The following is a 21,712-nucleotide window of genomic DNA, read 5'->3' as shown; positions in this document are numbered from 1 at the left end:
TTTTAAAATAGTTCTGGCTTTCCTTCAGGCTTCCTAGGCAGTTTGGTAACTTATGCACAACTGCTCTTCTATACGCAACCTAGTAGAAAAATGTTACACTCTGTCAGCATTTCGTGCCTCTATTTCTTTAGAAGGGCTCTTCAATTAATTTTAACTTTGTATGCTTGCTTCCTATTAATTTACCGTAAGCCAATTTCATCCTCTGACCCAGACGGTAACCTGAGTAGATGGTGGTGAAACGTTATCGAAGGATTTCAAGAGTTCCTGGGTGGTCGATACAGTATAGTTCCTTAAATGACAGAAGCTGAGATGTGATGGTGGACACGGGACCATGGGAGTCCCAGCTCCTTTCGTGTCCTGTATCTCTCACGGGCTATCATCAAATAGACAAAATGGTAAAGCAATCTCTTCAGATGGCTGAGATCGGCTCACAGAAAACAATTTGGAACCGTGGAATCATCCTCATGTATCATATTCCCACTGTCTTTGGGGGTGGGAGGCACGGCCTTCCTCTAATAGGAAGTTCTGTCCGAATTAAAAGTCTAGGTGCCCAGGAATAACAGAAATATTTTTCTCCAGGGCCAAGGATGCAGCTTAACACTAGAGTGCTGGCACACCATCCACAAGACCTGAGTTTGTTTGCCAGAGCAGCTACAACAGCAGCAGCAGCAGCAGCAGCAGCAGCAGCAGCAGCAGCAGCAGCAGCAGCAGCAGCAGCAGCAACAACAACAATGGAAAAAGAAATAAACACATAGATAAACAAACAAACAAAACAGTTTAATCAGGAGATGTAATAGCATAATAAGGGTTCCGCTGAGTTATAGCTGCTGCCTCTGGTCGTTTGGGGTGTCTCCTGAAGGAAGACCAGCAGAGTTAATTATCACCTCTGATTAACTGACTTTGTTAATCACCAGGGGGTATAGATTCTGTTACAGAGAGATCAATTAAAAACCAGGCACAGTTGTGGCTGTGGAACTACAATTGTTTTCACAGACTTTCCTTTTTTAAATGGTATGTTACAGAGGATGAATCTAACTCCTTTGGAACCAGGAGCTATTCAGGGTGGGGCGGAGATAATCACAGCAAAGCCAAAAGTGGTTGAGACCCCAGACTATGTTGCCCTCATGCGGAGATGTCGCTGCGCCGTGATGTGACATCACCTGAAGCTCGAGCAAATGGTTTCTGAACGCCCTTGCAGCTTCCAACCCCGGGGTGACTTTCTGCCTCTTGTCCCGAGGGCTTCATCCGAACTCAAGGGGATTTACTCAGTCTGTACACGAGGCAGCCAAAGCACCCCGGATTAAAACTCCGAAGAACAACAAGGTTTGGCAGCGATGGGCAGAAGCCATGTGTGTAACAAGCCAGCTCTCTGTTTCAGCAGAGCAAGTTTGAGCTGCAGCCTGTACAGCACCATCAACAGTAGGACTCTTGTCCACAGCAGTCATCAGACTACAAACACAGACTTATCTTTTTCCCATGCTGCCCTCCTGTTAGTCCTTCATGGGAACTTCCTTAGGATCAGCTCCTAAGTAAATCAACACATTCTTCCTTGGGAATGTTCCAATATTATTAACCATCATAAAAAGCATGTATGTGCTGGTAACAGAATTTCTTGATGACGGAGACTTCCTGAGTGAGTGGGTAAGTGGAAACGCACCGAGCAGTGTTGAAACTGAGGAACCTCCATGTGCCGTGGGTTTGTTTTCTATTTCTGGCAATACGGGTATTGAACCCAGTGCCTGGCAGACCGTAGACAAGTGTTCTACCGATGTACCACATCTCTGGCCCTATTGTTGTTGTTGTGTTGTTATTAATTTTGAGACAAGGTCTTGATAAGCGTACCCAGATTAGCTCTGAACTCACTCTGTAGCCTGGGTAGATTTAAACCAGCATTCCTCTTATGTAGGCCCTCTTCTAAGTAATGAGTCATAGACCTGTTCTTTCAGGCCTGTCTGTGTTGCCTTTATGTCTGTATTAACAGTTCTAAAAGTTTGTACAATTAAACAATTCAAAAACCTTTATATCTTTTTGTAGATTTATTTTGCAAACATGTCTGTGAAGAGGTTAAAGGGTCAAATTTGGAAACAAACCCACCCCGTTTTAAGGAATGGCTTCAATTGTTTACTTTGAGAGCCATGAGGTCCCTAGCTCTAAAACGAGATCAATAATGGATCGGTGTGGTGTGCCCAAGGTAACATGGCCGACACATAGCACGGTGAAGTAATATTGCGATGATAAAAAGCGATAGATGTTACTGGCATTTTATTGCTTACTACTGAGTCCTTTTTAGAAACATCTATGAGCATGGCTTATGGATTGGTGGTGGGGGGTGCTTTCGGTATTAATTCCTCAGAAAAAAAGAAAGTTTAATACTTTTTTTTAAACTGAAAGTAATAGGTCACAATTATGCACCTTGTAAGCATTTATAGTAGTCAAAAGAAAATGATTTCCATCTGTTGATGCCTGTGACTAATTATCCAATTGGCACTGACTGTATGCCACACGAACATCCTTTGGGATTATCATCGGTCAGCGATGGGGCTTTGTAGATCAATGCCAACATTGTTTCAAGGGAAACTCTTTTAGAAGTTTAGACACAGGCTTTGTGTGCCTACCCTGCCTGCCAACCCGGAGCTGTGCTGTGCTGGGATGACTCACTGACACCCAGGTGGAGAGGAAAGATTGTGCTTCTGTTACCAAAATAAACACGGCCCCCGCAGCAGCTCTCTGGATAACATGCTGTCAGACTGCAGAATCATCTACCTCAGTGAGAACACAGAGAGCTCCCCTCACACACTCCCGTCCCGCCTTCCTCAAAAGTAGTCCTAGAATTAGACCGCCTTAGAATTGGAAACCTGTTCTAAGTACAAAAGACTACAAGTGAAATAGTCTAAGCGGCCAGACACGTTTGATACACAGCGCTCAGCACCACAGCAGCTGAACCAAACAGAGAGAGAAGACAGAGCTGGAAGCAGGTTCTCTTCCACGGCTGTTGTCGGCAACTCAGCTTTACCTGCAGAAAGAGGACACAACTGTGCAAAAGTGACAGAGACACTCATCCAGAGAAGCTCAGGGACACCACCAGGGCCCTGAGGTAACCACAAGGGCCCTTAGGTGCTTATATTAGCATGTTCATCTCAAGCACATTGGAAAGGGAGGTGCCTCCACGTGGTGTGTCTTTATTCTTTTGTTGCTGTTTGCTTGCTTTTGTTTTTGTTTTTTCTTTTATTGGATTTTTTCAAATTTACATTTCAAATGTTATTCCCCTTCTCATTTTCCAGACATAAGCCCCTATCCTACCCATCTCCCCTTCTTCTATAAGGGTGTTCCCCTCCCCATTTCCTCCCCCTTCCCCCCAACATTCCCCTACACTGGGGGGGGGGTCCAGCCTTGGCAGGACCAAGGGCTTCTCCTCCCATTGGTGCCTAACAAGGCCATCCTCTGCTACATATGCAGCTGGAGCCATGGGTCAATCCATGTGTACTCTTTGCGTAGTGGTTTACTCCCTGGGAGCTCTGGTTGGTTGGTATTGTTGTTCTTATGGGGTTGCAAACCTCCTCAGCTCTTTCAGTCCTTTCTCTAATTCCTCTAACAGGAACCCTGTTCTCAGTTCAATGGTTGGCTGCCAGCATTTGCCTCTGTATTTGTCATGCTCTGGCTGTGTCTCTCAGGAGAGATCTACATCCGGCTCCTGTCAGCATGCACTTCTTTGCCTCATCAATCTTATCTAGTTTTGGTGGCTGCATATAAATGGGCAGCCACCCATGTGTGGGACAGGCTCTGGATGGCCATTCTTTCAGTTTCTGCAGTGTATTTATTCTTTTTACTTCTTTTTATAATATCTCAATCCATGATGATGGATGATTGATTTTAAGACAGAATCTTGATAAGTTACCCGGTTGGTTTGTACCCACTCTGCAGCCCAGGCATGCCTTGAACATGCAACCCTCCCACTTCAGTCTTCCAAGTAGTTGGGATTACATGTCTATACTACAAAGCCTTGCTCCCTTTCTCTTTTCCATTCTTCCTTCTTTTTAATGGCACCTTCCCCTGGATTCCTGCATCATGTATAAATGAAAAAAGACAAGGATTGGCTCTTACTCCTATTTTCATTTTTGATGAGTTTGAATTTAGAAATGTGGATTGAAAGAGGTTTGTTCACTCTCATATTGAATCTTATGTCAGTGTCTTTGGGTTCACAGAACTTGGGAAGACACAAGAAGAGAATATAAGTGGAGAAGAAAGGTTGACAAACTTCATAAAGTGATCCCACTAACTCCTACCCCTAAAGAGGTTTCTCTCTCCCTGCAGTGTCTAGCTGCCCTGGTGGGGCTGAACAGCTGAGTTCAAGGCACCCCGACTCCAGGCACAGATAGTCTTGGTGGATGGCTGCATCACCCCAGAGGAATGATAACGTTCCCTTAAGCTTTACCGAAAGTGTCATTTCAGAATAAGCCAGGAGTCCTCTGCCCTGTGCGGCTAATGGACTATTCTACGAGAGAGAAAAAAAGACATTTGCCCTTGTCTAGGATCTACCAAGACTTTGTTTTATAATACTGATATCTCTTACCCTGTCGTATATGACTTTTGAGACCTAGGTGTCTCAAAGGTGGTTATTAGTCCAATGATAGAGCAAATACCAGTATTCTTAAATGTGCCAACTCTGCTTTAATCGTTTGTATATGCATGAAATTAGATGGCCCTTTGGGCATTAAAATGCTACTTGACGTTAGAAACTGTTCAGGGTGGCTTATTTTAACAGATTTTCACAGAAAAATTCTAACATAAAACTAGCCCCCGGAAGAGAGAGAAGAAACCCCTGAAATCAGATTTGCGTGTGGACGCTGCTTTGAAAGCCTCCCTCACCGACTTACTTTTAGCTATAAAGAAAATGAGGAAGATCGTCAACTCAACTGAGTTCGAGTGTCGTTTGTTTCCCTTTTTGGCTGTCTTTCCCCACACCTGAGTCGCATAATTCAGAAGGTTTTAGTGGAGCTTCATGTGCTTTTGTCAGCAGATTTCCCAGGTCAAAATGCAACACCCGTTTCAACCACACCCGTGGGATGGTCTGAAAAAGGCTTATATAAGGCTTCAGAGCGATGACTCACATGGACCAATCAGTGGAGCTTATATGTGTAAGGCTTCAGAGTGATGACTCACATGGACCAATCACAGAATAGTGCTCTGGAAGGCAGTCCAGTGACAAACATTCATCCTAAAGCAAGCGAGCTTTCTCTATGCAGTAGTGGGGCATGCAGGTCTAGGTCGTGGATCCACCATTTATTTATACACACATCCTTCACTGCCATTAGCTGCCTTGCTCATCCACATCATTTCTGGAAGAACCAGCTACCACCCAGACCTAGTCCTCTATACTTTTGATCCCCGCCATCTTCATTCTTTATTCCGTGTCCCCAAACACATGAGCAAGAGCAAGGCAGACTCTTTGCAGCATTAAGCCTGGGGAGGAGAAGAGTAAGGTTTGTATGCACGCCCGCCATGCTAATTCTGTGTCCTGACCTACTAAACATTGCCCAAGCACACGCTACCTGTTTACTATTACAACCCGCTCCCCACCCACCAGGTATCGCCATTTCCTGGGGCCTCAAGTCTCTCAAGGATTAGGCACATCTTCTCCCACTGAGGTCAGACCAATCAGCCCTCTGCTATGGATGTGCCCAGGGCCTCAGAATGGTGTATGCTCCTGGTTGGTGGCTTAGACTGTGACATCTCTCTGGGGGTCGACTTAGTTAACACACTGCTGTTCTTCCTATGGGGCTGCCCTCCCTTTCAGCTCCTTCCATCATTCCCCTATTCTTCTGGAAGAAATGCACTGAATTATTTAACTCCCGGCACCCAACCGAAGTTTTCCAGAGTACAAATAACCACCCACCCCACCCCCAGCTTTAGGGTTATTTATTCTCCTGCTGGAGCTCATAGTCACAAACTTTCATCTTAATAAATGACCTTTCATTTCTTTATCCAACAAATAGAAAATTTTGTCACCTTAGTAAATGTGATTCTAACTATTCTGTCTACCCTTGAAAAGCATCTAAAACGAAACATCCAGAAAATATGGCTCCCTTTAGCCTTTCTCCCTTTCCCTAGAATGGTTGAGTAGATGAACTAAATCGTAACTGCACAAAGCCTGTGAGCAGGAGAATTGTAGGACAAAAAGAATTCCTTCCTCCTACAGACGAGGATACTGACACCATGAGAACTGACCCACCCAGGCCTGCACAGCCAACGAGAGCCAGAGCTGAGGACAGTCTCACATAGGCCTTCCAGGAGAGCTTAGGAAAACCAGGCGGGCTCTCGACGTGAAGAGGAGGCCCAGTCTGACTGAGTCACTGTGATTCTGTTCTGTGGGATTCAATGACAACTCTTCTTGTCGCATATGGTTCTGGAGCTAGAAGTAATAGCCACACACAGCCCCTCGTGTGGGAGGCAAAGGTCCTCGACGTGTCAGCTCCTCGTTACATTCAACAGCAAGTGTCACTTCCCACATCCAGCCACTCAGAAAACATGCATGAGTTAATTGCTTGAGAACACAACCCCGATTATTTAAAGGGTGGAGACTCAATACCATTAGGCAACTAAACACGACCTCAGCTTTGCCATGGGAAACCTCAGGCAAAGCACTGTTGGTCTCTAGCCAGGTTTTCAGTCAGACCAGTCCAGAGTTCTTGAAACTTTTCCCTGTGTTTATTATGGAAGATCTGTCGTGGGAAGTCTAAACCTCTGAGGCCTGGGGGACCCATGTACTTAAGTAGGGATGCAAGAAATGGAACATTGAGAAAGTGAAGATACTCACTGTATCTTTTTCTCTAGTGTTTCGGGTGAAAGGCCGCTGTCTGATCACCTCACTGCCCCCTCTAACTTGTATTTCCCCTAAAACATTTATCACTAAAATACAGTGTAGTGTGGATGGGAGGAAGGAAGGAAATCGATCAGGTCAAGACTCAAAGACAAAGTGTCTCTGTGCTACAGAAGGGGTAATCTGTCACTCTTGGCACAGCAGACTTGAGTTTCTTAATTTCTGTATCCATTATGTTCTTGAAATAGCTACACGGTTACTGGCAAATGGGAACGTTAGCACGGATTATTACCACTTCAAATTCCCAAGCAGTCGCAGAAAGGTTGGATTTGCAAGTAAATAGTGTAAATTATCTCTAGACCACCTTAAATTTGTGGTGGAATATTTTCCTCATATATCAAAAGGCATAAGATAGAAGGCGTAAGATTCACTCTCATTGCCAACTACCAAAAGGAGCAGGGAGGAGGAACGTCTCCATCCTTCTGCCTGGCAGTCCGCTGTCCTGCCTCACACTTCACAGGCACTTCGGGAGAACTAACTTTCAACCAATGATGGGGGGCAACTCGAATGAGAAGGTAGTCAGGGGTAAACAAAGTAAAGACTATCACCTCCACTCCCTGGGTGGAACCCATCACAAGAAAGGCTGGTGCCAGGAGACGAACCTTCAACTAAACTGCACAAATGAATCCTGGGTATCTAAGTCTGCCAGCAATAAAAATCTCAGTCAGTCGCCTGTTGGCACAGCTTGACAGACAATTGCTCGTTGAGGAGGAAGTACACGTTAGACTTTGAGAGTTCATTGACACATCTTTTCAAAAGATATAATTGAGACGGGGGAAGGGTTAACTCAAACTTAAGATGCACAGAAATGGCAAAGCAAATTTGGGCAGGTGGGGACTGACTTTACAAGCATTCTGAGTTATCTCCGTCTGGGTTCAACAAGCTGATCAATTTTAAACACAAACCCAAATAATGCAATGTAATCCTATTCAATAAAAGCTACTTACAGGGTTTACGCCAGTGAGTTTCTTACACAATACGCAAGATTAAAATTGTAGGATGAGGTTTTTAAAGTGATTGAATAATTAAACAAAACCAAGACACTTAAAAGTGGGAAATGAAACTTCATTTTGTCTAACGCTCCTACTCATTGAAAACACTTTTAATTCCCCGTACAGAATGGAGAATTAACAACAGCAACCAAAAAAAAACAAAAAACAAAAAACAAAAAACAAAAACTATGAATCAGACGCAGGATTTGAACATCTGGTTTATTGGGGAAGCTGGTCATGAAAACTGCAATTGTCTTGGCTGCAACTTACAAAATAGTGTTCTGATATTTAAAATAAGCTAGTTTCCATTCAGTGAGTATAAATGGTAAGAAAAAATAATAACAGCCCTTCCAATATGTATTCAGAGAAACTCATTCCCAAATTTCCCCCTTGTATGTATTATACAGATATGTTAAGTCTGTTTACCGAGGAAGACCAGGTTTGTAATTACATTTAGGTTTCTGTTACAGTTCAAATCTATTCTAGCTGTCTGTCAGTAGAGCTCAGTTAAGGCTGAGAGGGGCATTGATATGTCTTCTCCCGGGATGTCTGAATGGTAACCCTCATAGGCCTTCCTACCCGACCTCATCACATCCATCGGTCGGGAGGAATAAGGCCTAGTCCACCCTCCCATCTAGTCTACGCTGGTTCTAAACATACACGCAACACTGTACAGATTTGTTAATATGGCTTCTTCCCACACCCACCCCTCTAATCTACGTCAAAAGAGTAAAATTCACCTTAGCATTCAGTAGTGACAACGGCCATGTTTCACTTTCCCCGCATATCGGAGAAAATCAACACAAAGCTGAGCGAAACAATAACTGTTCAAAACATCGATGCTCACGTAGGACACCACTCTGCTTCTTTATGTAACTGAAAACTCAAAAAGGGCGTGTGTGTGTGTGTGTGTGTGTGTGTGTGTGTGTGTGTGTGTGTGTTTAAGAAAAACATTAATTTCAGAATATTTGGTCACTGGAATTTGCCAGTAGCTTTCCTGCTCTGTAGCCAACCCATTCCCTGTAGAAACAACCCATTCTCTCTGGAAAAACAAAAGCTTCATCAGATTATTAAATGAGAAGCCATAGCATTTCTTACTTAGCAAGTTTCCCGGGCATGCTCTTTAACAAATGAAGTTTAAATGATACAGAATTGGTGCAAGGAGAAGTCAGCATATACCGAGCAAACAGAAACAAGTCTCTTTTAACTCCGCAAGACATACACAGGGACATGAAACTTAACACTATTTATGAAGAATTTTCTTTAGCATTTATTCTAGCATTTCCACTCATATGAACACTGCCCAAACATAGGTTCTTTGCTCCTTGGAGAACACTTTCCTCCTCACATGCATCTTGCAGCAGGCTTTTCTCAGGATCTCCCTCCACATTAGGCAGATGTATAGAAGTACCTGGGCTTTGCATTGCCCAGAAGGTCATCCTCGTAGTTGGGGAGGCAGCAGAAGAAGAAAGAGCAACCAATCAAGATGATCGTGGCTGCCCATCCGAAGCCATAGGCCCAGTTGTAGATGTAATTAACAGCGGGATTATCATGAAGCCTGAAGGTTTGTGTGTACTTCACGGGATAGATAACCAGGGAGATGATCTGGAATACAGCTAGAGGGAAGAAGAAATAAGCTCAGAGTATGAAGTTCAAATAAACAAACACATGAACGAATGCACAGTGTGTGGATTAGTGTTTGGAAACACAACACAAACTAGATTCTTCTAGGCGTGAGGAGCTTGACCAAAGAAACGACGCCATCAGATTGGCCTGTGAGCATGTCTAGGAGGCATTTTCTTGATTAACGATTGGAGTGGATGATGCCACCCATGGGCAGGGAGTCTCGGGTTGCATACGAAACCAAGCTAGGCACTGAGTAAACCAGTAATCGGTGTTCCTCCAATTCTGCCTAAGTCCCTGCCTCTGGTTCCTGTTTGAACTCCTGTTACAGCTTCACTTTCTGATGGACTGTAGCTTGCAAAGTGTAATGAACGCTTCCCTCCTCTGGTTGCATTTGGTCATGGTGTTCATCACAGTCAGCCAGAACGCACATCTCCCCATTCCCATAGCTTCTCCCTTTAATGATAATCGCTCTAAAAGGGGCCTAGAGGGATCTAGCTAGTCATGACTGGCTGCTGCATGAAGCGGATCCTTGGATCCACATAGGAAACACGTGGGAAATCACTCTGCGTGACATGAGTATCTAACTTGCCTAACCATTGCTTGTCCTCACCCTGGTTCCACCATCTTAACTTGTTTCTAGAGTTCTACAGGTAAACATTAAAGTGGTTTCCTATCTTCCTCCTCCTTCACTCCCTCCTCTCCTTCCTGCCCATTTCCTCCTTCCCCTTTCCTTCTCTCTCTCTCTTTCTCTCTCTCCCTTCCTCCCTCTCTTTCTCTCCTTTCTTTCTCCCTCCCCCTCTACTCCTTCTTTCCCTCAATTCCTTCCTCTCATAACATGGACCTGCTATCATTCTCCTGGCTCAAGCTTGATTTTATGGGACCCATGGAGTTGTGAGACATCTGGCCTAGTACTAACACTGGCTACACAGATTGTAGACTCTCTGAGTTCGTGTCTGGAGTTCTGTCCTGTGGTCCTTGGTTGGTAACTTGAAAAGTAAGGTGAGACCTGATTTTATCCTATCAACACCATCTCTGGCCTTAGAAAACCAAGTTCCGCTACTTTTCCTTTTGTAATCTCGTGTATTTTATTTTTATAGGTGTTTTGCCTGCATGACTACCAGTGCACCACACGCATGTTGTGGAAACCATAAGAAGGCTTGGATCCTCTGGAGGCAGAGTAACAGGAGGTTGTGATCCAACATGTGAGTGCTGGGAATTGAACCTGGGTCCTCTGGAAAAGGGCTGTTTTGGAGAGCTCTTTACTGACTCAGTTTCATCTCTGAATGTAGCTGGTTGCTGGGACCATGTCGCTTTGACAGGTGTTTGCCAGAAACTTCAAATAGTCCTCACTCCTAAATCCCAGGCTCTTGACTTATATCAATAAACGTGTCCTCTGAGTGCTATCTACCTGCATCTGTCTTCACATCACCGACGACTGAGTCACCTCCCTGGCACAGCTCTCTGCTGCAGATTTCACCTACCTGGCATAGGATCTACGCTGCAGATTCTAAGTCTGGCTTCCCCTACTCTACCTTATCACCGGATCACAAAACTCCTTCAACATCTGGGGATATTCAGGTCTCTTCAGCCAGCACGGAACTCATAGGAGGCCAGGAATGCTACTGTACTTACAGGACAGACACACCGCTAGTCTCTGGCGTAGGTTTGAGTGGATGGGGATATTTAAGAGAGAACATACAGAAGACAACTCTTGTCGCTTGGATTGAGAGAACAGAAGACCATCTAAGGCATGGAGGTAAAGCCACCAGATTCTTAAAACTCCTATCTCCTCTGATACTTTTGCACTTGGTGACCCGCTTCTAAGGACAGATCAGAAGGCTGTCCCTAGAGATGGAATAGAACATTCTACCCATGCCCACTGAAAGCATGGATGAAGCTCTGATGTAACTTGGTCTTACCAGCCAGTGCGAGAAGGCCTCCAATCACTCTCAGGAAAACAAGCATCTGGGGTCCACACAGGGCGAAGAACGAGAGGATGAAGCAGATGACCAGGATGATGAATCCACAGAAGAGAGTGGCAGCAGCTGCTCGGCCCCAGGCTGCAGGACAGAGGCCAAGACACTTGTAAGACATACAAGCCAAGTCTAAAACTGCCAACCAAATCAAGCACAGCCTTTTCCCTACCAGGAAGGAGTTTTGGGGGAAGGGAGAGATTGGGTTTTACTTTGTAAAGGGCTAGGAATATTTAAGAAACTCCACACTTCAAGGGGAAGCTTGGTGATTCATGTAGAGCATATTATTGAAGTGTTTTGCTCCCCTATATCTGATGGCACATGTGTACATCTCTGAAATGTAAATCCAGCTTCTTGGTTCTGTTTCCACATCAATAGATCCATTTTAAAAACTCACTCGGATTTTAATCTACTCGACCATGATAAACATTCTTCATACTGAACAATTCAAGTTACACACTCTTTCAGAAATGCTTCCTCTTTAAAGGCTTGTTATTTAGTTTATATTAATCTCTGGTTTCATTCGAAATTTAGTTCACCAGAGTTCATTATTGGCCTTGATCTTAAAAAGAATTAGGATAAGACAGATTGACCTCTAGGTTTGAAGACCTGTACAGGCTGTACTAGACTTCTGTCCTTCTGTTCTGCAAGTGAGGAGGTCCAGCAGACAAGCACAAGTCATTCAAAAATCCCTATCCTTCAACCTGTCCTGACTCCCCATCTCTTCACATCCAACTCTCTTCACAGGGCTAGCAATTAGCATCAGGACGTGCACCAACTCATCAGAACAACTTCTGCGGCTCACACCACCCTCGTTTCTCATTTAGAAGCGAGCGTATACATAGATGGTAAATACTTAGTTTGCTTTCTAGCCTGTTGGAATCCCGATCAGAAGTTTAAAAAGATACAACTTGTAAGTCATGAAGTACGCCTATTGCACGTTCAGGATCTCACAGTTGGGTGTTGGTTTTGTGTTGACTGTGCTATATTCCGAGAGCTATGGTGCCATCACCATTAACAGTTCCAGAATATTTTCATCATTCCCCAAGGAACCCCTTTCCATCTGTAGTCATTCTGTCCCCCACCACCCCCACACCCCCATCCCAGGTTGTGGCAACCACTAGTCTGTCTTCCTAATTAGTGTATTCTAGATATTCCACACGACTGGACTATTACCCTCCTGACCTGGTGTGACTGGTTTCTTTCTCCAAAGGAAGCATTTTTTAAAGACAAACCATTCTATAACGTAAATTAGAGCTTCATTCCTTTTTACTGCCCAGCAGTTTTACTGTACACATATCCCACACTCTGTTGGCCTCTTCACCTATGCATGTTCTTTTTTTTTTTTTTTTCCAGAGCTGGGGACCGAACCCAGGGCCTTGTGCTTGCTAGGCAAGCGCTCTACCACTGAGCTAGATCCCCAACCCATCTATGCATGTTCTTACTCTACTCTTCATTTTAAAGGGGAGTTATGTACCTCTTTCCTGGGTCCTACCTCTCACTAAACTACAGCACAGCTAACAACACACTCACTTTATGCCTGGTCATCTCAGTGCTTAGAATCAAACAGTGACTCAGGAAAAGCAAGGCGTTTAGAGGCAGCCAAAGCTCAATTAGGCTCTGCCTCTGCTCCTTGCTAACCTCCCACCAGTCTATCTGTGAACTCCGCCTAAAACCGCCCGGCTGCAAGCTGTCAGGATAAGCACCCCCATGTGAAAATCACCCCCTTTTTAAACTTCTCAGCCCTTCCTGTCCAAAAAGTTCCTCTTCTGTTCCCATAACGTCTGCCCATAGTCTCAGATTTTCACCCCATCCCACATTTGCAAGGGTCTGTGTCCTCCCTAAAGACTCCTGTCACCCAGGTCTGATCCCCATCTGCAACAGATGAGTGGGGGTTAAGCAAGCTCCCCATTCATTCCTCCCTCCCTCTGCCTCCTGTCCTGCAGGGCTCCCTGCAGGGTGTGTGACTGACTGGGGCATAACAGATGAGTAAGGAGAAGGTCTCCAAATGCCATGTTTTCCTACAAATGACTCATCAGCATTGGAGGGGCAAGAGGGGTGTGACATCCCACGATTACACCCAATTTGAGAGGTACAGTTCTTACACCCCCCCCCCAGTCTTGTTCTTCTTGTCAGGTCAATGAGAGATTTTAGAGCGAGGTTAACACATTTGTTTTGTTTTAAAAGCACATGACTAATGCCAAAACCAGAATACATAATTCATGTCTCTTTTCTCCCCCTTTGTCTTGTCCTTTGTGTAAGGAAATTTTTTAAATGGGAAAGGACTATGCTTTGGTAGACAATTAATTGATCAGATCTTCTTAAGTACACATAGTCCATAGCCCACTTCTGAAAATACAGATTCTGATGTCTTCCTCTAGACCTCCTGGGCCAGGGCTTAAAAGACTGGATCCAGGAAATTCAGTTGTTAGCAGCCTTGTGGTTCTTCAATGCATAAATTTGCTTTAGTTCCTACAGAGATAACTGGCCTCACTGGGACACTTCTACACACATGTACACATACATGTACACATACATGTACACACATGTACACATGCATGTACACACATGTACACATACACGGTACATGCGCCTTGTACCTTGGCTCACAGTCATTCACAGTCAGCATTCTGTCTCCTCCTCACTCCTCATCTTCCCCCCTCCAGTCTCTCTTGCTTTCATGTAGCATATGTTAATGTGTGGAGGCAGGGGGATTAAATCTAGACTCTGTATATGAACAGAAATGTAATATTCTGTTTTACACCTCCCCGCATCATTCTCTGCTGGTCCCTTGTGCCCCTTCTATGGGCATACTGAAGGCTGAGCATAAGAGTTTAGATGACTGAGAGCTATAAAATGGAGTCAGTGCTACCCTCATAAGCTTGTAGACTTCAGTATTTGACCTGAGATCAAGTAGTCTATTTGTTTGCAGTTTATACAGCTACTGCCAGCCATTAGGTTTAATAAAAATCAAACACCGCATTCAGAATAGCAAAATGTACTTCCCATTGTGAAGCCAGAAGAATCAACAAATCTGCATAAGCACCGAGAATTCAAACACAATTTTTAGTAAAAAAATGGAAATATTCCCTGACAAGGAACATATTTTAATATCGGAACTTCCACAATCACAAGACTGTCTTGAAAGTCTAACTAAGCTCTGTGTAATGATACTGCATTCGCTTTACCTGTTCATTTGAAGGGAATTAGATGAATATGGACAGGTTACTGATGTGACTTCTTTCTCTTGCCATTTGGCTGGGGTATAACCCACACTTAATTTCAGGAATGTGCGAAGAATTACAGGAAAGAAATAGCGACCTACTGCACACGTCTCCTTCCAACAGGTGAAGCTATGCTTACAATGAACCATCTGGGGCACTTTCCCTATTAAATCAATTAGCTAATAATGTCTTGTTTACTTAAAATGCTGAGTGTAAAGAAAATCAAGACAGAAAAGTGAAGCAACATTTTCTCTTGAGAAAAGCCACTCCGGTTGTAGAACGTGTAAAACCTGCTCCTTGCAGTAGGGCAACACCCACACTGAAACCATCCGGCTATCATTTAGACAGAAATCTTGGCATGGTTTTAAAGATCGCAGCTGACACATGACAGACCTCTCCAAGCAAGACAACATGTCTTCTCAGGTCAATGGCAATTTTACTTTGGGATTGAGAGACTGGGCCTCACCAGGTCTCAACGGGGGCTTCAAGGACTGACACGGTCTGAGAAGAGGACGGCTGGTCACACAGGCTTTAGCATCGCATTCTCACTGTATACTATTTTTTTTTTTAAGCTAAAATACTTGTATTTCAGGTGCTCTTAATCTCATTCAGTTGCAGGAGAACTTAACATCTATGAGTGTATGCCAGCCTCTGGGACGTATTCCTATTTTACATTACTTCTTGGTCGCTAACACCAAGGAAAAGCATCCATTTTCAAAACACATCCTAAAGCTGCTGCCTTTTCGTGATTTGCTGGCTTACAGCAACTCACAGGTAGAGATCATCTCCATCAGCTTAGAACCCAAGTGTGTCCTTCCTTACCACCCAACTTTCCCATCATTCCTAGTAGTGCGGGTGTAACTCACTAGACCCAGACAACAAAAGCAGGCAGGCCTCCAAGGAAACAGACAAGTGTTTCAGGGTAGAGACGCCTCGTTTCCTTTCCTTTCCTCATCGAAAGAGCAATCCATTATTTCCCGTGTGCATTCTGTACACGCGTAAGTGTGTTTTCTAAGGACTACTCTGTGCAAGTTTGTGCTGTGAAAGAAACCAAGGAAAAGGGAGAATACTGCGATAGTCCTAATCTGGGTTTTTGGAAACTCACTAGTTTCCCTCCCCGCCCCCAAATTAATGTTTTCCTAGGGATTTGCTTTATTCTTCATAGATTTTACATGTGAACTAAAATGGACCAAAATAGTTGAGTGGTCCACTCCATTGCTCAAGACTCTGTGGGTACAAATGTATCATCAAACTAAAGTGGGGTCCCTTTTCTAGAACATCCACTCTTCAATGAGCATTATCAAAGGTCCCACCTAGAGGAGCAGAGTTCCGATCCGATGTTTACTGTTTCTGTCTGGTTCTTTATGCCATTCACAGGCAGAAGTAAAATCTGAATATTTTAAAAACTAAAAGATTTTACACATAAGTGGGTAAACATGGGTGGATGTGACGTATAAAAATATTGCTTTGCATATTCAACAAGAAGATAAAGGCAATGACACTGGTAGGGGTCTGACATTCATTTGGAAGCTTCGGTAACAATGCCCCAAACTCGCCCTGCTTCCTGTTCCTGGGAAACTTATTCCGTTGAAGATTCTAAGAGTGGTTGGATTGAGACACTGGTATCCAGTGACTTTCCCAGGTTGTTGATTTGTAACACCGGAGTTGCAAAACTCTGGAGGACGATTAAGAATAGACCTACAAAATGCATTGTATACAGGACCAGGTCGTCATCCAGTAGAAGTTAGGGATGGCTGGCCTAAAAGGGAAACGGTAGGAGAGCCACGGGCAAGGCGTTCCAGCTGCTGGAGTGACCCTACACACTTGACACTCTTTCCCGAAGCCCCGCAGGGTGGTGGCTCCTTCACCGTGTTTTCACAGAACTCCTGAAAGGAATGAGAAACTATGCCTATTGCAGCCAACAGACCCTCGAATCTTTTAAACCTATGGGATGGAAGAATGCTGGGTAGCAGGGATGGCAGGGAGCACATTTCTCAGTCCACGTAGCAGAGGTGCATGTATCCAATAGCATTGTCCACGGCCAGCATTAAGGCCTCACATAAAAGGAAGCTGCTTGATTGTGGATACTAATTGTGGGGCTTTGGCGAAAACTGGAACTCCAGCACCTTAATTCCTTTCTAGTTCCACAGGTCCAGAAGTCTGTGTTACTAGGACAGAACCTAGTGAAGTCCCCCAAGACTCTGAGGTTCTCCAGGTGCTATTGGCACAAAGAGTCAGTGGGCTAGCCTGCACCATGGGCTTGATGCCTAGAGTTTACACACCAATGTACATTTTAAAGTACATCAAAGGAGTGGATGGCCTTTAAATTCGCTGTTAAGAATGTGAACATACGTACATGCAGACAGGTGGAATCTATCTACTAAGCTGACTTCCTCATAACAACAGCTTACCTCCCATCCCCTCCCACCAGCAAACTCCCCTTCTCCCTGCAAAGCTGCGAGAGCATCATCCCAGAATCAGGGCTTTTCTGGTGAATTTAGCCTAATGTAAATGATTGACTCAGTGCTTATTTTCCCCCATGTCCTGCATTTTTAGGAACCAGGGCACTTAATGATCTTAAAACATTTCATAGGCTACTCCGATCCTCTGACTTATAGTAAAGTGGTGTCTGGGTGCACACTAAGGGTTTCATGGGATGTCTTTGGTGTGTCTTTGAGGTGTGCTTCAGAGTTTAAATTTCAGCCACTGACTTTTCAAGGCCTTTCTCCTTCTTTTCCTCTTCCTCCTTTTCTTCTTCCTCCTCTTCTTCTCCTTCTCCTCCTCCTCCTCCTCCTCCTCTCCCCCTCCTGCCCCTCCTTCCAGTGCATACCTCATCCCTATATCCTCCACCCTGACAAGTCAGAGCTTGCCAGAGGCAGGATCTGAAGTCTCTTGAAGTTTAAAATAACTCCCTGTCACAATGTTCTCTAAACTGGAAAATAAGGTTCCAGCATTGCAAAAAAGAGTGTGTGTGTACACTCACTAGAGTTTAATTCTGAGTTTGGCTTATAGGAGAAACTTGAACGATCACTTCGATCGCAAACCTAGATTCTCATTTTCTTCTTGGAAAATATAAGCCAACTGTGCATATTATTTAGTATTATGGTCAACACTGCCAAGAACGGTACTCACTACCAAAATAAATGTTATGAATATCACTCAGCAGAACACAGTCATCGAACGCTTTGTAATGAAAGTTTTGCTTTGCTAATAACTTCAAATAAACATTATTTCCAAGTATCATCAAGAAGGGTTCTAGAGGGAGAAGCACACATGCTCGGTTCTATATGTTGGTATGGTTTAAACAGACCTATCTACCCTGTTCCTTGCCACCCAAGACAATGCTCACACACTGTGGGAGTGCACACATCATTCCATACAGTGTGAGCTCACACAAGCATACTGTTCTTCGCAAGGCCCTGTTAAAGCTTTCTGGAGATCTATAGTGTTCTTGCCTGCCCAGACAATCACCCTAAAGTGGAGAACACGCCACTGGCTTGCAATTGTGTAGTACACTAGTGATCCATCCACACAGAGTGGGCAGAGCAAGAAGCATTTTAATTCATCCCTGTCTATCATGGTGAGGGGATGGGGACGTCAAAGAGGGCACCACAGCTCTTATTTCCTTCCACAGCCTGACACTAAAACCCATCTTCCATTGGTGATATGTATCCGGATGCCGGGCAAGAGCTGTCTACCACATTATAGGAACTTAATTACCTCTTCGAAGGAGATAGGAGGTGTTAAATTGATTTAACACCCATCAGGCATCAGCTGAGAACCAGGCCCTGCATTATGAAAGTAATAAGATTTCAAGATCCATTTGGGAAAACCTCAGTTTTCCAAGGCCGATTTCTATGGTGAATTGGAACAAACTACACCCTAGATGGGTGTCTGCTTGCAGTGGGGAAAGGAACAACCTGGAAAAAAAACTTGCCCTTTCCCTCCCATCCACACAGTAATGCATCAGCCTGAGGTTACAGCGGGCACACCCTAGAAGATGAGCGTACCTTACAAGGCAAGAAACACTGAAATGGCATTGTGTGTGTTTCACAAGAGGGCCCTGCGGGCCAAATCATGTCCCAGTAAGAATGCTGATCCTGCCTCTGCAAGCTGACTTCTGCTACTGAGTATTCTTTGGGGCTGTATCAGCCTTGGAGTGAGCTATAATTATCAAAGTCTATTTTAAAAACTTACAAGCACACCTCTTACGTCCCCTGAAAGAGACGGAGTTTGAATGCATTTTAAGAAACGGCTAGGTTGTTCCAAGACAACCCATTGCCTGTAAGAACCTAAACGATTTGAAGCAATAGAAAGTTCTGTAAGCCAAGCGATTGCGTCTGTATTTTAGGAAGAGCACGGGCCTTAAAGAAAGCAAGAACATTGGCGGCTGGCTTCTCATTTTATTACCTGCTTCCCTCTCTGAAAGTTGCTCCAGGGAGAATAAGCTACACAGACAAGGCCCAGGACCCAAACCAAACCACACCTGGCAGAAGCCCTGGGCTTCAGGAAAAGAATCAAGTTATGGTAAAGCTGGAAAAAAAATAAAAACAAAAAAGTAACTTGCTTCCTTTAAATGGGCCAAACTGATCAGTAAAGCCTGCACCGGCTCTACCGTTCATTTCCCCCTTGCTCTTCACACACTGCTGGTCACTATGGGTCTCTACCCCGAACCTCATTTGCGTAAGGAAGAAAATGCTACTTTTCAAAGACGACTACTGACTGTTAAATCGGGCCTTTTCCCTAGCAGAGGCAATGTGTTAAAAGTGCCAACTCCACTTCAATGGAGTGTTTACTTCTCCGATTTTAAGTCAGACTCAGATAAAGCTCCCTAACAACCACTCTTCAAACCAAGGCCACTCCCCAGAACAAGAGCGAACATGAAACAGCTCTACAGCCAAGATACTGAAGTATCTATCGAATCATAACTGCTCCTACTTGGCCTGAAAGGACTTTCTCATAAGATTTTTTTTTAAAAAAAAAAAAAGTTAAGTTAGATGAAATGAGACGAATCCACCCTGGCAGATTATTTTCATACGTACTTTGCAATGGCTTGACATCAGCTTGCACTGGTAACTGAGAACCCTTGTTTTTAAATGAGTTGGACTAGTCTGTTTGAGTTTTGGGCCTGATTTGGGTCACCCAAATCTGCTGCTTCTGAAGTTTGAACTCTGAGCAGACTTTGAAACGGTCACCGGCCCCATGACCGCTTTAAGACAGGCCCGAGCTGCTACCACAGCTCAGGCCCCCAAGGGCTTCCCGGAGGCGGCGGCCACTCACCGTATTCCATGAGGCTCTGGCAGCCATCGTCGTAGGAGCCGCTGCCACCGCCCTCGTCGAAACACCTCCACCAAAGCGAGGACGTCTGGATGTGGTTGCTAGACTGCAGCCAGCCGCGGCCGGACAGCGCGATGATGTCGAAGGCGATGGCACTGAGCAGCAGCAGGGGCAGGATCCACCTGCAGCGCTCGCAGGCCAGGCCGCAGCGCAGCATGTCGTCGGTGGCGGCGCGGAGCGGAGGAACGCGGGGCTGGAGCAGCGGCCGAGAGTGGTCCTGCGAGCGCCGACACCGCCACTAAAGGAAGAGGCGGCTCCCGCGAAGACGCGGCCCCCGGGCTGGCGGCGGGGGCGCGGCGCTCCGGCCACACCTTGATTCCGGTGACTCAGAGCGCACCGCCCCAACCTGCCGGGTCACCCGGGCTGCAGAGCTCAGGCTCGCCCCGGGCTCACCGCCAGGGTGGGCGTGCCTGTGCCTCCGACCGCCTGCAGTCCCACCAGATCGCCACCAGCCCAGCGCACACACCTGTGGCTACTCCTGCTCCAGCCTGTGCTCTGCCCTAAATTACCTGTGTACACAGTGAAAGGAGCATTGCTAAGGCTACACTTGAGCTCCAAGCACGGTGCCTGGGACATCCCAACGGCCTGTGAATAAGTGACGGGCTCTAAAATGTAAGGACTTGTGGGCTCAAATCTGGGAGCCTCTGTCCCTGGCTCCCACAGGGAGATACTGCACTTCCTGCCTGAATCCACCTTTGGACCTTGACTCTTGCTGCCATAGACACGCAAATGTTTTGTGCTCCGATGGTTCAGACTGGGTGATCAACAGGTCCCAACGGCTCACTCTAGGTTGCAGAGGCTGTCTCCTACTCTGGGTGTGTAGCTTTGGTGTCGGGTGTCGAAAACTTCAGTTCCCTTTGCCCCAGTTAGTGTGTTCCCTACACATATAACCAGTTAGACCCTTTCTATCTACTTCACATAGTTTTTGTTTTTTTCAAGTAAAATCACGTGTCAGCGTGCACCGGCAACTGAAATCCTCCCCCTCCAAGTCCTGAGCTAGCTTCTGTCCCTGAGAATCTTCGCCTGTAGCAGGAAGGGTGGGGCAACAGCCAGGAGTGGCGCTGAGAGAAACAAATTCACAGTGCCAGGTGTAATGGTGGCTTGGGACAGATAAACAGAACACTCACCTTTTACCCTGTACTCCGAAATCTTCTGAAACCTCTGTCACCTTAAAGAAGTGGAAAGCACTCAGTGGTCTTTCTTTCTTACACAGGACGCTCTCAATGGAAGTAGAGTAGTTACTGAGGTTGGATAGACTATCACCGAAGACTGTCACTAGCCAGCCTTCGCTTCTCAGAAACCAACATTTCAGTACCCAAACCCAGCAGAGCCATATGCTTTGAGCAAGGTTAATTGCACACAGGATGCTTATGTCCTAAACTTCAGGACCTGAAGGCTTCCAAACGTCATGAAGATATTTTAATTGTCTATGTTCTATATGGAAAAGTCACATTTTTACTAATCAAATGAGTTTTCATTGGTGTTTTAACGAATAACTTTAGACTGTATTTAATATGTCCTCACTCTTATGATGCAATTTCCAGAGTTTTGTGGAGTGGAGCTCCTTAATATCACATAGGACAAAGGTGATTGGCTGTTCGGAATCTCTGAAAGAGACTATACTAGTTAACTGGTTCTTTCAACTCAAAGGGAGTTAAGATATAGTTTATTTCTCAAGGTAAA

At 45.0% G+C, this 21,712-nt stretch overlaps 1 protein-coding gene across 1 annotated transcript; it reads right to left on the bottom strand.

The window, feature by feature from the left end:
• Positions 1-8,074: 8,074 nt before the first annotated feature.
• Perp (p53 apoptosis effector related to PMP22) lies at positions 8,075-20,290 on the bottom strand. Its single transcript, NM_001106265.2, is given in 3 exon segments — positions 8,075-9,485; positions 11,415-11,555; positions 19,973-20,290. Coding segments are annotated over 3 exon segments (582 nt in total). The 5' UTR covers positions 20,187-20,290; the 3' UTR covers positions 8,075-9,258.
• Positions 20,291-21,712: the final 1,422 nt, after the last annotated feature.

The sequence above is a fragment of the Rattus norvegicus genome, chromosome 1 (genome assembly GCF_021556685.1).
Source record: "Rattus norvegicus strain SHRSP/BbbUtx chromosome 1, alternate assembly SHRSP_T2T, whole genome shotgun sequence".
NCBI classification, from domain to species: domain Eukaryota; kingdom Metazoa; phylum Chordata; class Mammalia; order Rodentia; family Muridae; genus Rattus; species Rattus norvegicus.
The sequence above is the reverse complement of the archived record's forward strand: the minus strand, read 5'-3'. Positions and strand labels throughout refer to the sequence as shown.